The sequence below is a fragment of the Mauremys mutica genome, chromosome 4, assembly GCF_020497125.1.
Source record: "Mauremys mutica isolate MM-2020 ecotype Southern chromosome 4, ASM2049712v1, whole genome shotgun sequence".
Taxonomy (NCBI): Eukaryota; Metazoa; Chordata; order Testudines; family Geoemydidae; genus Mauremys; species Mauremys mutica.
In genome coordinates this window covers 42007578-42022527 of record NC_059075.1, presented here as the reverse complement: position 1 = coordinate 42022527, position 14950 = coordinate 42007578, and the positions used below count along the sequence as shown (strand labels likewise).

The window sequence follows — 14950 nt, the reverse complement described above, 5'->3', positions numbered from 1 at the left end:
TCTTTGCAGTGAAACCAGCAGTGTATGCAGCAGCAGTGACACTGGCCTCTTCACCAATGACGAAGGCCGTCAAGGTAACTACTGTCTCATGATTTCCCTCTGGTGCAATTTGGGAATTTCTCTTTTGCTATGCTTGTAAATGCTTGCAAATGCAAATTCAAGGCAGTGCAGGACTAGAGATTTTAGGGGATCAGGATGTGCGGAGGAAGGATAGTGGCTGGGGAAAGAGCTAGGAGTCAGAGGAATTGGCTCAGATCACAAAGGTGTTCCATGTGATTTCAGTAAAAATCATGCTTTTCTTATGGAAATGCTGTGATATTTATCAAATGTATAAAATCCAAATACTGGAAAGTGTGATATAAGGCAATATGTATATATGGGTTCCTGGGGACGACTGCTCAGACTTTGCAGCTTAGTTATAGTGAGGTCATCAGAACTCCATGATGTCTCTATCAATAGAGGTCAATTGTTTGTATATTATATTGCAAAAGTGCCCACAATCTGCTTGTCATACTCCGTCCATACAGAAACATACTGGTCCAGAGAGCTCATAATCTAAGATGACAAGCAACATACTAAGCCTGGTTGAGGTACGACAACCAAATTATATGTATTGGGCAGGAGAGAAGCAGTTCTCAGAAGTTTGTGGACTCTCACACTTCAACTGGTGTTGGTGTTGAATTTGTAACATACACATTCTTTGTCCAAGATTATTATTAGGTACTGGAGTTAAATAGATGTCAACCAAAGAAACATACACGAATGTTTAAACAGTGACTAAAAATCCCTTCCTCTCTCTGTTGCTCAAGTTCCAACCTCTTAAATCTTGTGATGTCATAATTTCATTAATTCTCCAGTCTTTGGCTGTTTTTACATTGGGAAAATGCTTTATGTTAGAAAATATGTTAATTAGTATGTTTTGGCTAATATGTCAAATGTGGCATAGTACCTACTGTAGACAGGGACAGTTGCGTTAAAAATTACTTTTTTTTTTTTTCAACATGACTGTCTCTGTCTACACTAGTTGTCACTTTATGGTTGAGATCATTTTAGCTAAAACATGTTAACACATTTTCTGACATGATGCATTTTCCCACCATAGACAAAGCCTTAAATGTTTAGGTGCTGTTTACACTCTAATGTGAAAAACAAGCAAGGAAAAAATACCCTTTTTGGACACACTCCTTCCAAAGTTTCTTTATCAATCATAAAGAAGCAAAAGAAAGGGCACAAGCCCAATTGTTTTCCTTTGCAAGTCACCTTTAAACTTAATGTTCTGGCCCAATCCCAACTTAGTTAATTACATTCTGCTTCACTAAATTTCCCATGTAGTTTCAACTGGATACAGGTTTCTTCCCTTTTTGTCCTTTAACTATTATGTTATTGGAACAGTTGGTATTTTCCATCCCAGCAGCAGATGCATTTCATTGGCGGAGGAGTGGTCCCTATGTATAGTTTGAACATAAGTTTATAAAATGCTTTGGGATCTTTCAGGGTGAAAGGCACTGTAGGAGCAGTGGATGCTGATCTTTATTGTCTGTCTAATGTAGCAAGTGACTTTGAAGGAAATTGCTTGACATATGAGTTACTGAGCTTATGCTCTAGTGTCCAGAGTAGCTGACATGTTTATACACATTATCTGTTTTCCAGTGTTTAGGGGAACAGTCCCTATTTAATTTTTTAACACTTCTGAAGCCTCTGTCTAGAGTGTATGTATCAAATATATATAAGAGTAAATGTCTAAATGAATTATCCTGATTCCAGGCACTTGCCTGTTGTTGTGGGTAGTTTCGGGGACTGCTGATGTGATCGGGGCTGCTTGCTTCATTTGTCTAATGATTGGTTTTCAGAGTGGATGTAGAACTGGATTATTGTCTCAGGGTGAGGTCTGATGCCAGTGCTGCATGCAGCTGCCTGCTTTTTCTCAGCCTACTCACCTGTTACTTTCCCAAGGAGAATTCTAACCAGGCAGCTTTAACAGAATATTGCCTAGTGTAGTTCAGTTACCAGGACACAGCTGTGTTAATTGCACTGGCTCTGCTTTTTGGAGACTTTTGAGGTGGTTAGTTGTTGCTATCCCAGGCATGAGTGGGTTGTGGTCTTGACAGGTCCTGAGGAGTTTTCATAGAGCCAGATGTATGGCACAATTAATACTCATTGACCCTTTCTGTGCTCTAAGCCACCAGCCATTCCTAATGGAGTGATGTGCTTTTCCTTGAAGCGGCTCTTTCTCTGAGTGTGGCTCATTCTTCCTGATGTACAGGTTGGTAGCATGTGCAGCATTTGCTCCTCTTCCCTCCCGCCCCCCAATTTTGAGGGCTTCTTTGTAGTAGCCATAATGCTTTTGCCAAGCCACTACACTTCCACCTCCCCTGCAATAATTACATTGGAGAAAGAGCTGTACCTGTACTCAGACACCACACAGCACTGAAATAATGTCAGAGAGACACTGCCACAATAGAGCAATAAAGCTGCCTCAGCCTCCTAAACACGTCAGTAAAGAGGACCCACCCAGCAAAGAGGCCTTCATGCTGGGTGATGCTACGTTCTGTGGGAAATGCTGCTTATGCCACTGTAGACTGAGCACAAGAATAATTGGAGCACTTGTTGAAACCCCATAACTATAGTACTATCAACGAAACTTAACATAAAACTGCTATTAAATGTAGGAGTAACTCCCAAAGAGTCTTTACGTGACTTAGGTAGGTTTTTTATGTGGAATATGTAACATTTTGATGGTCACTCAGCGGGGATGTTGGATTAACTCTGTGCTGCTTCTCTAGGGGACGATGAGCAGAGTGATTGGTTCTATGAGGGAGAGTGTGTCCCAGGATTCACCGTCCCCAACCTACTGCCCAAGTGGGGAGCTGATCACCGGTCTGAGGTGGAGCGAATGGACTCTGGCCTGGAAAAACTCTCTGACTCTACGTTCCTATTGCCCTCCCGGCCTGCTCAAAGGGGTGAGCTCCACAGGGAATGGGATGGGTTCAGAAGTGTGTTTGTGAACCTTTAAATGGCAGAGAGAGCAGATTTCATTCACAGAGATGCTCCACTTAAGTTGATATTAAAGTTGACCTGTTTATAGATTTTTAAAATATGCTTGCTTTGGATTATTTTGTTGTGCTCTATCTTTAGACTTGTGTGATGTGGACACTCTGCATGTACCTCTACAGTAAATGGAATTTTGATATTGTGTTTGCTGTTATCTATAAAGCAAACAAGAAGTCTAGATTAAAGATGTCTGCACCAGCCAAAAGAGAACACTATGAAATGGTGTCATCCTTCATTTCAGCTGCCTAAGTTCTTCAGTCTCCCTTTTATAATGTATAGATTTTTATCTGTAGCTCTTGGGTAAGTCTTCTTATGGAGAAACTGAGGCACCAAGGTTCTGACTTGTCCAAGATCACACAGAGCAGAGTATAAAACCCAGTTCTCATGACTCTGAATTCCATACTCTTCTAGGCACTGGAGCACAAGGCCTCTCAACACTGTATTGCCAGGAGCAGCCTTCTGCCTTCAGTGCTCAGCCTTTTCCTTTTCTTGGTTTTCAGGGTTTCATGCTCGTCTGAACCGCCTTCCAGGAGCTGCTGCCCGCTGTCTCAGAAAGGGACGTAGGAGACTCATTGGCAAGGTATTGCCTCTTCCAAGAGGGTAATTCTGTGTCTGCTCTGCTGATCAGTTCGGAGCTGCTGCTCTAAGGCAGCAGGTGGATTATTTTGTGCAGAAGGACCCTGTGTGGTGGTCTGTCACATACTACTTGCTTTGAAAAATAACTATTTGGTTTTCAGCCGGCTGTTAAGACTCTATAGACAAGCAGCCAAAGAAAGTGGTAAGATGGAGGGTGAATACAGAGGGAGCTATATGGCAGGAAGCTTGGCCGAGCATAGGGGGAAGTGACAGCATTGATGTATCTTAAATAAGTAAATTAATGGAGATATCCTAGCTCCTAGAACTGGATGGGACCTTGAAAGGTCATCGAGTCCTGCCCCCTGCCTTCACTAGCAGGACCAAGTACTGATTTTGCCCCAGATCCCTAAGTGGCTCCCTCAAGGATTGAACTCACAATCCTGGGTTTAGCAGGCCAATGCTCAAACCACTGAGCTATCCCTCCCCCCATCTGGGAGAGCTGTGCAGGTTCAGACCCAGGGAGGCAAAGACTGGGAGCTTAAACTTGATGTTGAAGGTGAAGAGAAGCCAGAGTTTTGAATAGAGAAGCAACACGGTCTGATTGGCACCAGAGAGTGATGATTTTAGCTGCATCATTTTGGATGGCTGAAAGGACAGGAGGTCAGGGAGAAGGTTCCACTAATGAATGCAAGAAATGACCAGAACCCTTGGCCAGGATTACAGCAGTTTGGCATAGAGAGAAAAGAACATATCTTATATCTGTTACAAAAGGAGAGACAGGATTTACCACAAGCCTGCATGTGGTGGGAAAGAGGAAAGCCATGTCAATGTTGGGATGATGGGGCGGGGGGCGGAGAGCGGAGCTATCAGCCATGATGGAGTAAGGAGGCTTTTGGGGATAAAGGAAGGTGAGGGATTGGGTGTTTATTGGTGGGACTTACTCTGCGTTCTTGGAGACTCTGGTTTATATTCACTGGTGAAGGTCCAGTTTCCCTGCCAGCCTCCTGCCTAAGGATTGGGAAAGGATAAGACCTTTCAGCTGCAGAGAGGAAGCCCTCCCACTTTGTGAGGACAGTGCCTCCAATGATTCAGAGTTTGGGGTGTGTGTGTCAGGGGTGCAGTTCCTCTCCCTTCTCTATTAGTCACATTCAAGAGCTCCTGTTCTTCCCTTCTTCAGCCCATTCACCTTTAGTTGAGCCAGTATTTAAAATAAGAGCCCTCAGCTGATGTGAAATCTGCTTTCTTCAGGCCAACTGCAAGGGCCTGTGCCTGTTGGAGGCTCCTCTAACGATCCCAAATGAGAAGGATAATATTTACTTGTTTAATTCATCTTCATCACCTTAAAGGGATCTTTGTCATTTCCAGCGGAGGTCACTGCTCCCCTTCCCCCCCCCCAAATTGTAATCATAAATAATGAGTTTCATTCAGCGCTCCCCACCAGCGAGCTGCTAATTACTCAAAGTACGGCTTGTAGTTTACACAGTAATAAACCGTAAATTTAAACATTACGGCACTTTAAGTTAATAATTTTCCTGCTGTAACAAATAGCTCATCTTTGTTCACCTCTGCTACCGCCGCTGCCTCCCCTAAACCTCATGTTCATTTGTGCCCAGGCAGTTTGGCATAAGCTCTGGAGAGTCTGGCCTGTGAAGCCTTCTCCCCTCATATCTGGAGCCTGACATACACTTCTTTCCCCACCCCTCCCCCCACAGTGACTTTTTTATGGCCAATTGCTATGTGAAGATGAACAGCCTGATATTTAGAGCCTCCTGTGTGAATGTGTACAGGCAACAAACATGTGCTTTGATGAGAACCAAGCTCCCAAAGCAGTTCCTCCCTCCTGGAATGTGCTTTTACTCAACTGCTGCAGGGGTTTTTACTGAATCGGCTGCTTTCGGACAGTCCAAGCTCCCACGCGGAGCCCTTCAGTTCCCTTCTCTGTGCTGGTGAAATTCCCCTTCCCATTCCCTTCCCCGCCCCCCCCCCACGGTTTTTTGTGTGTGTGCAGTGCATGTTGTAAAGGAGGGAGAAGGAGGAAGGTTCAGTTTCATGAGAAAGAAGAGCTGATGGTTCCACTTAGTAGGAACTGTAGGAACTCCTTGCTGCCCGAGCTTAGTCTCCTGCCCACCTCACCCAGCAGCCTGGAGTAACTGCTTATAGGAGCCTTGTGTCCCTGAGGGGATTCACAGTCCTCATTGTCAGGGTCAGAGAGGTTACTCTGGGAAAACAGGACCTTGTGGTATCTGTGCTGTCTGCTTCTTGGAGAAGGAGGGGGAATGTCTCAGATGAAGCTTTTGCCTATTTTTATGTTTCAGGAGACCAGCTTGAGCACTCTGGGCAGTGAGAGGATGGGTCACATCATTAGTGACCCACGTCAAAAAGAGTAAGGACCTATATGCTACTGATTATGGTCTAGCACTTTGAGTAGGTGAAGGGGAGGGTGAACTGTGCAATACATTGAGACTACACCTTTCCATCTGCTCACTGGGACTGGACGGAGTGAGAACAAAATAACCTGTGAGATGGGAGATAGTTGGGTCCAAAACTGACTTGTTCCTCCCTTCTGTCCTATTTGCATTTGTTCATATCCCCCCATTATGGGTCTGCCCCAATGTATGGCTATGGCATGCTATCCCTTTAATTACATCGAACCTTCCTCCTTCTCCCTCCTTTACCACATGCACTTCTCAAATCCATCAGTTCCCAACACAGCCTTAGAGGACCCTCTGTCCTCGAATCTCTTTAATGAGTAGCACTGTGTGTGGAGGAGCACCATGGGAACAGAGCTGGGCAGCAGAAATGATGCTGACAGGACAGCAGCCAGTTTGCCTTCTCCGCAGATGCAATGTTCTGCATTTCCCTCCCAACTCCTCCTCCTAATCATAACCAGTACCATGAGTGATCAGGGTGGGTTTCCCCGGAACTGCCACTGTGGTGGTTTGACAGGTAGGGTGGCTTTTCCTGATCAGGCTGCAGTGAATCCTGTCTTCACCGGCTATCGGCATCCAGATTCATGTCCTGCCTCCTTGGCTCCCTGTGTCTAAAACTTGTCATTTTTAGTATGAGTCCTGTCAATGTTTAATCTCTCTCCTTTTTTTCTCCATCTCTGTTTTTTTCTCCCCTTCTCTCTATTCCCCCTCACCCTCCTGCCCCCTCTTGCTCCTTCCTTTCTCTGTCTCCCATTCCATCTTTCCTCCCTCCAGTTTCTGGTTACCATCGATGGGGAAGAGAGACCGCAACCAGGTAAGATGGCTCTGCTCTGCCCTTTTTTATTTTCTCACTTGGTTTCCTTCTTTCTAGAAAGAACAAAGTGCTGGCTTCCGATTTCCACCACATTGTGGCCTGTGCACATGAGGTAAGGCAGCCCCAGCCCTTCATCTCACTCTGACATCTTCTGGACATCATCCCGCATGCCAGAGATCATATGGGCTGTTGGTACCGAGTAGCTCCCTAGGACCCCAGTCTTCTGAAATCTCCCTCTGTCCGTCTGGTTGTTTAACTTCCTCTGTGACAATGAGCTGGAGGGAGGGTCTTCTTGGCTGTAGGAACTCTGGCCTTACAGAATTCTCTGCAAACCCCATGAATGGGACTTTTTCTCCTTTTAAATCCTTCACATCCATCCATTTTGGGTTATGCTTTTTCCTGGTGATCCTGCAGAGGAAGAAAAGCTGTTGGCCTGATTGTAGTTAAATAGCAACCAGACCAGGGAAGTACTGGAAAGTGATGGGGAGGGAGAATAGTCACCCCCTCTGCTTTCCATCACCCCTACGTAAGTGCACACTGTCAAGTCTTCTCCAATAAGTGTGTTATCTAGATCAGATTCAGTGACAATTGGCTCATCTAGTCAAAGCAGAAGAGCCCAATCTCTGTGACTTTGCCAAGGCAATGGGCCTCTTCCTCAGGCGCACCAGTACTGTCTGGTTCCTCACAGCAATAGTGTCTCCTTCTGTTCAGTGGTCAGATGCTTATTTTGTTTCACAAACACTGATGTTGAATGCACCTTGTTTTTGAAATTGGGTTTCAGTTTTTACTGTCTCATGTGGCTCTGAGTGAGCACTTCATGTCTCCAGGGCAGTAGATCTACTTTTGAGGCCATAGAGTCCCCTGCCTGTTAGAACAGCTCTCTAACATTCAAAATATGTAATGCTCTGAGTGTCAGAGTGAAGATTGACTGTGTAGACCTTGAGAGAGCCACAGGAAATGCTCTTCTTATGATGAACTTAAATAGCTACAAGGGGTCACTGGAGGTTCCTCCCCACAATACCGTTATAATGTTTGTCTGACAATAGAATAATGGTCCATTTAAAGGAGAATCTGTCTGATAATTGATGTTTCAGAGATTATAGCATCTCTTCAGCCTGTATCAAGCCCTTTGTTTATAAAAGGTGTCATTGAGCTCTGGATTCCTGAGTGGTGTTTATAACCAGGGTCCTTTCATAGCTGAAGGATTATTAATTTATCATTTCTTAAAAGTATGAGTGCCCAGTTCTTTGAAAAATGTCCCTGTGGGTGCTCCACTTGAGATGCACATGCGCTGCACTTGCCTTTGATTGGAGATGTTTGACAGCAATGCCTGTTCGATCCATACATGCACCCTAGCTATCCTCAAGCCCTGTACTGAGGGTATATAGGTCTGTGACAGATGAACCACCTCCAGTTCCTATACCAGAAATATGCATTGCTGCTACCTGGGCTTCAGTTCACATCTTCTCAAGACACCATGCTTTAGTGCATACCTCAAAGAAAGATGCTGCCTTTGGTTCTGCAGTTCTGCAAACAGTTCTAGACTGGGTTCCAAAGCTCTCCTCTCCTTCAGAGGGTACTGCTCGGGAGATACGTTAAGTGGAGCCACCATAGGGACACAACTCGAAGAAGAGGTTACTTGCTTTGTAAAGTAACTGGAGTTGTTGAAGATGTGTTCCCCTCTTGGTGCTCCATTACCCACCCTTCTTCCTCTTTGCTTTGGCATCTTTGTGAGACTTTGCAGTAGAGAAGGAACTGACGGCAGTTTGTTTGTCACAGACTTGTATGCCCTTGGTATGAGCCATTACGATAATTAGGGCACATGCCCGGACCAAACAGGCACTGCTGCCAAAAATCTCCTATTGAAGGCACATTCACATCTTCTGTGGACACCCATAGGGGGATACACTTCACAGAACTCCAGTTACTGTGCAAGGTAAGTTCTCTCTCCTTATTTTAGGATAGAGTATCGGAGATGTATCTAGCATTTTATAACACACACAAAAATGGATTCCCTGCTCTGAAGAGCTTCTAGTCTAAGTTGAGAACAAACAGGAGGAGAGGATGATGATGCATGTGGTCACTTGGGAGGTTAATGCAGGCATCCAGAGGGCAGCTAGAAGGATGAATTCTGCAGTCTGTTTCCAAATTGAGTAAATGTTTTACCATGTCATCATGTGGTTGATTAGTGACTGTTCAATTTCTACCCCTCTCTTAACCCTGGAAATCTTTTTATTCTTTTTCTGTCCTTCAAGATAAACTGCCCTTAATAGGGTTGATGGCTCCTAGGCTCTTCCAGTGTCTGCAGTGTGACAGATCTTCGACTAGTCTAAAGACCAGAAGGAGGGGGATGAACGTCCCTCTTTCTCTGAAATTGGCTTAAAAAAAGTCCCTGATGTGAGAGACCTTGCTAACTGGGAGAAGGGGTCTCTCATTCAGCTAGTCCCTTTGCTGTGGAAGCAATGGGGGGTTCTCTTTGAATTGAGACTTGAAATTGAGCTTTCGGGAGCATGGTTAGTCTTCTGGTAATGAATCTGCTCCATTGATCCAAGTGTCCAACATGAGGAGGAGTTTTACTGGCATCTTGTATTTATGGAAGTAACTTTTATCCTTAGACCCAAGGGCATAGGCAGGAAGCTTTCCCTGGGGGAGGTGGACTCTCATCATGGAGTGCAGCAGTCCCATACAGGGCTCTCTGAATATGCTCTTGTTTACCCTGATGCTTGTGTGCTGAGTAGAAGGAGCAACTCCTCTGCAGGGTTGTTGCCTTGAAAGAGGGTAGTGGAAGGGACAGAATCAGATATCACTTGCCCCCATTATTTGATGGTGTGTTGGAGAGGCTCTGAATACTGCGTGAGCTGATGTGGAAGTGGATTTGAGCTGCTGCATCTGGAAATTGTTCCTTTAAACACTGCTTAAATAATCTCTCTTGGACTTTCCAGTTCAATCCGTTATCTCCTTTGTACTCTCTGGATGTTCTTGCTGATGCCTCCCACAGAAGATGCTCACCAGCACACTGCACTGCCAGGTAATCCCCCTGCTTTGCTCCTGTTATGAGGATTGTCTTGTTTCCCTTCCTTTGGTACATTTCTGGTTCATTCAGTACTAATAAGCCTGTGGGTTAATACTCTTGGAAACCTGGGTTTCAATCCTGATAAAGTGTACACATGCAGTGAGTTTGGTCTCCACTCAGTTGCCAGTGTGCATGCAGAGTAGTGAGCAATAAGGTGCTGGGGACAGAACAATGGTCTGGGTTTGAAATACAGACTGGACCTCTGCCACACAGTGCCCAGTAATACCAAGCTGGTGGGTTGCTGTAGATCATGTGAAGATATAGATGGCCATATCGTTGCCTATTATTAGAATTGGAAACCAAACTGCAAAGAAGGTGGTGGTAGGCTAATGTGCATTACTGAGGAACCCTAAGATCCCCGTATCTGAAGTGGGTGTCCTGAACCGATAACAGACTTGGCGGTAGATAAACTGAGATGACTTTGTTACTGATGATATCTCTATGCTGTGGCATTACGGTGAGAAACTTAGGTCAGGAATGACCAAGAGTTCAGGCATGTTTGAGTTGACATTGTTTGGTTTGAGGGGGAAAGGTCATGTGTTGTACAAGTGCCTTCTGCTGGCCACTATTAAATCTGATTGAAATGCTGACCTCACAGAGGTCACTCCAGCAATTGTTGCTGTCAAAGTGTAATGCACCTTTGCACCCTTCTTACTGTGTGTGGATGAAGCCTGGCCAGGAAGGGAACTCTACTTATGTTCTTAAAGACAGATTTATTCTGAAGGAGCTCTCCATACTTAAAGCTTCAGTTTCCTTTCACTTGTTAATTAGTAAATAGGGCATGAAAAATGTACTAGGGTTATTTGTCTAAATGAAGGCTTGGCATCTTCCCAGCTTAGCCTCTCCTTCCGCTGACTTCTGCAGGGAATTCGTGATGTCGCACCATGATGTCATGCATGCAGGTCTGTGACTTCTGCATAGGACACAGCAGCTGGAGGAGCAGTGGCAGGATGAAAGTAAAAAGAATCCAAGAGAATACCAACCAGCAAACCTGCTCCTCTCAATGTTTCTTGCCTTCACGTTTGCCTTGCAACCCTGTAAACTCCACCATGAAGCTTGGAGCTGCATCTCTACATAATGCAGAGAGCAAGTCCCTTCCAGTGCACTGAGCATATGCCCAATGCTACAAGTGGAACCAGCCATTCCCTGTTCTCCCTATAAAAAACAAACCGGTCTCCTGTTAATAAATCCAATCAGGAAAAAGCTGGTGGCACCTAGCTTGGCCTGTGAAAGCCCTGCCCTGCTCCCAAAGCTACTGGTTATGGCCGTGTGGAACAAGGGTTTTCTGAAGCAAGTGTGATCATTGAGGTTTCTCATTTCTGCTACATGAATAATTTAGTAACCAATGGATGGGTGTGCATGTATCCTAAGTCCTGTCCTTCAGAAACTATTGCCCTGTTTCAAAGAATAAACCTCATGTGCTGGCCCTTTAATCTTTAAACTCTAACCCTGCTAATTGCCTCCTGTCTCAATTTCTTCTGCAGCTTGAAGCAGATGTTGCATTCTTTACCCCTTCTCCTAATCTGTGGTGGTGTGTTGCCCTGTGCTGTTAAACAAGTGCTTTCTCCACTCTAGAGGTTCCTGCATTTCAGGGGCCTGCAATGAGGATGAAGTGGTTCCAGTATATAGTGTGAAAGTGCTTAAAAATTCTTTGGGAGGAAAGATGCAATAGAAATGAAAATGCATGCGCAGTCCCATGTACCTAGGTAAGACTGAAATCTTTAATGGAAGGTGCTTTGCTTTACCTAAAGGTGTTGCCAAAAGTATAAAAATGCCAGCACACTTTCACAAACTCCATTATAGAAATGTCCCCACAACAGACAGTTGCTCTTTAAAGCCAAGTTCTCCTTTAACCCCTTACAGAGCCACTAAAAAGGTTCATAAACAGCCTTCGTAAATCCTGGCATGAGTGTCAGACAGTCCTGTGAATCTACTCATCCACTGCTCTAATTATCAAAATCTCCCAGTGTTCCAGGTTTGGAACCAGCTGACGTTGTTGTTTTATATTTTTGTAAGCTCCAAATAATCTTCATACAGAGGTGGCTTCTATCTATCTACTTGTCAAATGGCGGTGGGAAAACACAGGGCGTAGGAAGAAAGGTTAAAGTTCATGTGATATCTGGTTAGTCATTAGCCTGTCCTGGCGGTTTTGTAGAAATGTACTGGATGCCCACTTTCAGCTTGGTGCTCACTATGTGCCAAGTCATACTGCTTCCCTCTGTTCAATTTCTTGTCTTTTTTACAATTGCTGGCTGCCTTTGGAAAGCCTTTTGCAAATGTATCTGCTAGAGAAACAGTTATCAGGTGGAGTTTGTTCTCTTTTCCCTCGTGGAAATGTTTTCTTTGCCTCTGGTGGCTTTTGGTGCAGTTTGTCTGGCAGTGCAGTGCAGTGAGTGTTTTGGAGCTCAGTGCTTCATTTAATCAGAGCTGCTGTCCCGAATGCTGAGTGCAGAGCTATGGGCATATAAGAAGGGCTTTTCAGTGTCAAGGAGAAGGTTCTGTATGGAAGGTTCCTTGGGAAGATGCAGTTGAAAGGCTGTATAAATTGTACTATACAAGATTTCCTTTCTTGCTTTATGTCTGTGATGAGGAGAGATTTTGTTCAAAGTGTCTGGGCAGCACTGGGGATTTCACACCCATCATTAGAAGCGGTTTTGTGTGTGTGTGGTGACTCTGTTATCATTAGTGGTATAATTTTATTTTGCAAAGCGAGGAGAGTTTTCTGCTTTCTTGCAGCTCTCCCCAGGGATAGCTGGTGTATTAATTTGCTGTATTGCCTCCTGGCTGTTCCCAGGCTGTTTTTCCTCTTCATCATGGAATTTTTAATGGCCCTGCTGCCTCTTGGGAGGTGTGCAAGGAAGAGTACCTCGGGTATCACTTCCCTTTTTTCACATGCCTATAATTACTCTCCTTTAAGAGCACAAAAGCGTTTGCTAATCATGCCTTGTCTGTTAAGGTTTCCACTTGACGATGCAGCCTTTTAGAGGCAAGTGAGCAGAGGCTTGCATGGAAAGCCCAAGTATTGGACTCCCCCTCTCATTCCCTCTATCCCTTCCACCACCACCTGTTTTTCTCTGCTGCACCTAGAAACTGTATGGAGTGGTAGTGCTGAGCAGCTGCTGACTTGCTTCTCAAGCCTGTTTGGGTACTGCAAATGGGCTAGGTTTATAGTGGCTCAAAACCATTGATTAGACATTCAAATGTTCCATGGCTACATCATTGGGAAGCTGCTTCATGTTTGGTTTTGGCCTATTGGTCTGGTATCATGATCGTCCCTAGAGTCTAAGAATTTCAGAGCAGTCTTTCCTCTGGACCTTGGAGTCTGAGTTATGGGTGGAGGGAAGACAGATTGCCTCCATTTCCACTTGTTCGCTGGTCATCCTCCAAAATGAGATTGGGGGTGGAAACTCACTTATTGTCCTTTCTGGAGGTCAGAAGAAAAGGGAATGGTCTGTGTCCAGGCAGACAGGATGTTTAGACTATGAGGGTGGGGTGCGAGGAGCCTAAATTAGGGAGACCTTTGAATTGTGTTCCTGAATCCATATTGGAAAGGTAGAACAAGGCAGAGGGATCCCTTCTTCTTCCCTGTTTGGAATCTTTACTTGGGACCCTGGAAGGAAGGCAGTTCACTTGTGTGCCATCACACACAGTTCTCAATAAAGAGTGGTGTTTACTACATCTTTACAAATCCTTTCTTGGGTGACTGTGCTGCCATTGCATGAAGGCTGAGGAGTATAGTAAATGACCCATGAGGGTCACATGATTTCAGAAGTCAACAATCTTAGGGTCATTTTGGACCCTAAAAATGTGCTCCTTTAGGACTCCCTGGGGCTCAGGGTGATAGAAGAGGTGATGCTGCTGTGCAAAGGAAATGTGTGCTCTGTGATGTGATAACAAGAGACCTTCGCATGCATAGGAGCTGTGTGTGCTGATTGGATGAGCACCTTGTAGTGATTTACACATATGTGATGTGCAGATTAGACTTCGGTGCCCAGCTGGTTGTATCATTTCAAAGAGGAGGAGGAGGAACTCTGCTCTCACTATTAATTTTGACCTTTGAAGCCACTGTAAACAGCCTCAGGTTTTACCTCAGGGCTTAGAAAAGGCACCTTTTATTTGGCCTGTTTTGCTGCATCACCAGCAAACAAGAGCAACAGCTGGGCTGTGTGCTGCTTTAGTTACCAATAGCCTTGTTAGAAGGCTGTCTCTGTTGAACATTTACGTTAACATGAGGCTATAGTAGCCTTTGTTTGTAAGACATTAGATTCATGGCAACTCCTAATGCTCACTGTAACTTTCACTAGCATGATACAAATGCTTTGCATCCAAGGATATGGTTAGAATAAAGTTGCCATGGATTATGTCATCAGAGAAACGGGGCAGTGTGGGATTTTAGTGAAAGACTCACACCTTGTATGTTCTATGCATCCAGCTTCCAAGGAAGTCTTAGATTGGGTATCATAATCACAAAGAGCCCATGTGAGGTCCTTTTGTATGCCAGTGGAAATCTTTGCAGCAGCTATTGCTCTGAAGAGCTTTTCCTCCTGAGTAAATATTACTATGTATATATTTTTTAATCAAGTGTGCCGATCTGGCATGGAGAGTTCTCTGAAAAGCCTGTGATGCCATCTTGTTTTCTGCAGTTGTGGTGCTTCTGAGCCAATGTCTTGGAAAATTGGATGTCGGTTTATAAACCAGGCTTAGTTTTAGTGACTAAGTGAAATGAACGTGGTGTTTCTCAGTGTAGTTCCTTGTAGACAGGTGTCCACATCACACAAACTACCATTGTAATTGGTGCTAATTGATTCCCTTCCTAGAGAAGTGAAGGACTGAACTCTCCTCTTCATCCTAGTGATGATTTCTCCAGTTCAGGCTTGCTATATCTTGATGGGGAGGAGGAGCTTCTGTTGTGCTGTACTGATCTTGGGATAAAACAGTGGATTTCAGGATCCCAGGCTGTCAGTCACACCATTTATGGGAAAAAAACAAAAAAACAAATAACCTAAA

The 14950-nt window shown here is 44.6% G+C and overlaps 1 protein-coding gene across 17 annotated transcripts in view; it reads left to right on the top strand.

Moving 5' to 3' along the window:
* The window catches only part of GPATCH2L (G-patch domain containing 2 like), a 99114-nt gene that overhangs the window by 71764 nt on the left and 12400 nt on the right, over positions 1–14950 (top strand). For 10 of the 17 annotated variants that reach the window (XM_045014310.1, XM_045014312.1, XM_045014314.1 and 7 more), the window contains exons 3-8: positions 10–74; positions 2784–2960; positions 3552–3631; positions 5943–6010; positions 6928–6982; positions 9813–9898. In XM_045014310.1, the coding sequence (XP_044870245.1) occupies positions 10–74; positions 2784–2960; positions 3552–3631; positions 5943–6010; positions 6928–6982; positions 9813–9898 (531 nt within the window). Of the gene's footprint in view, positions 1–9; positions 75–2783; positions 2961–3551; positions 3632–5942; positions 6011–6830; positions 6871–6927; positions 6983–9812; positions 9899–14950 lie in introns of all 17 variants that reach the window. The other 7 variants (XM_045014319.1, XM_045014318.1, XM_045014322.1 and 4 more) reach the window with 3 other exon arrangements.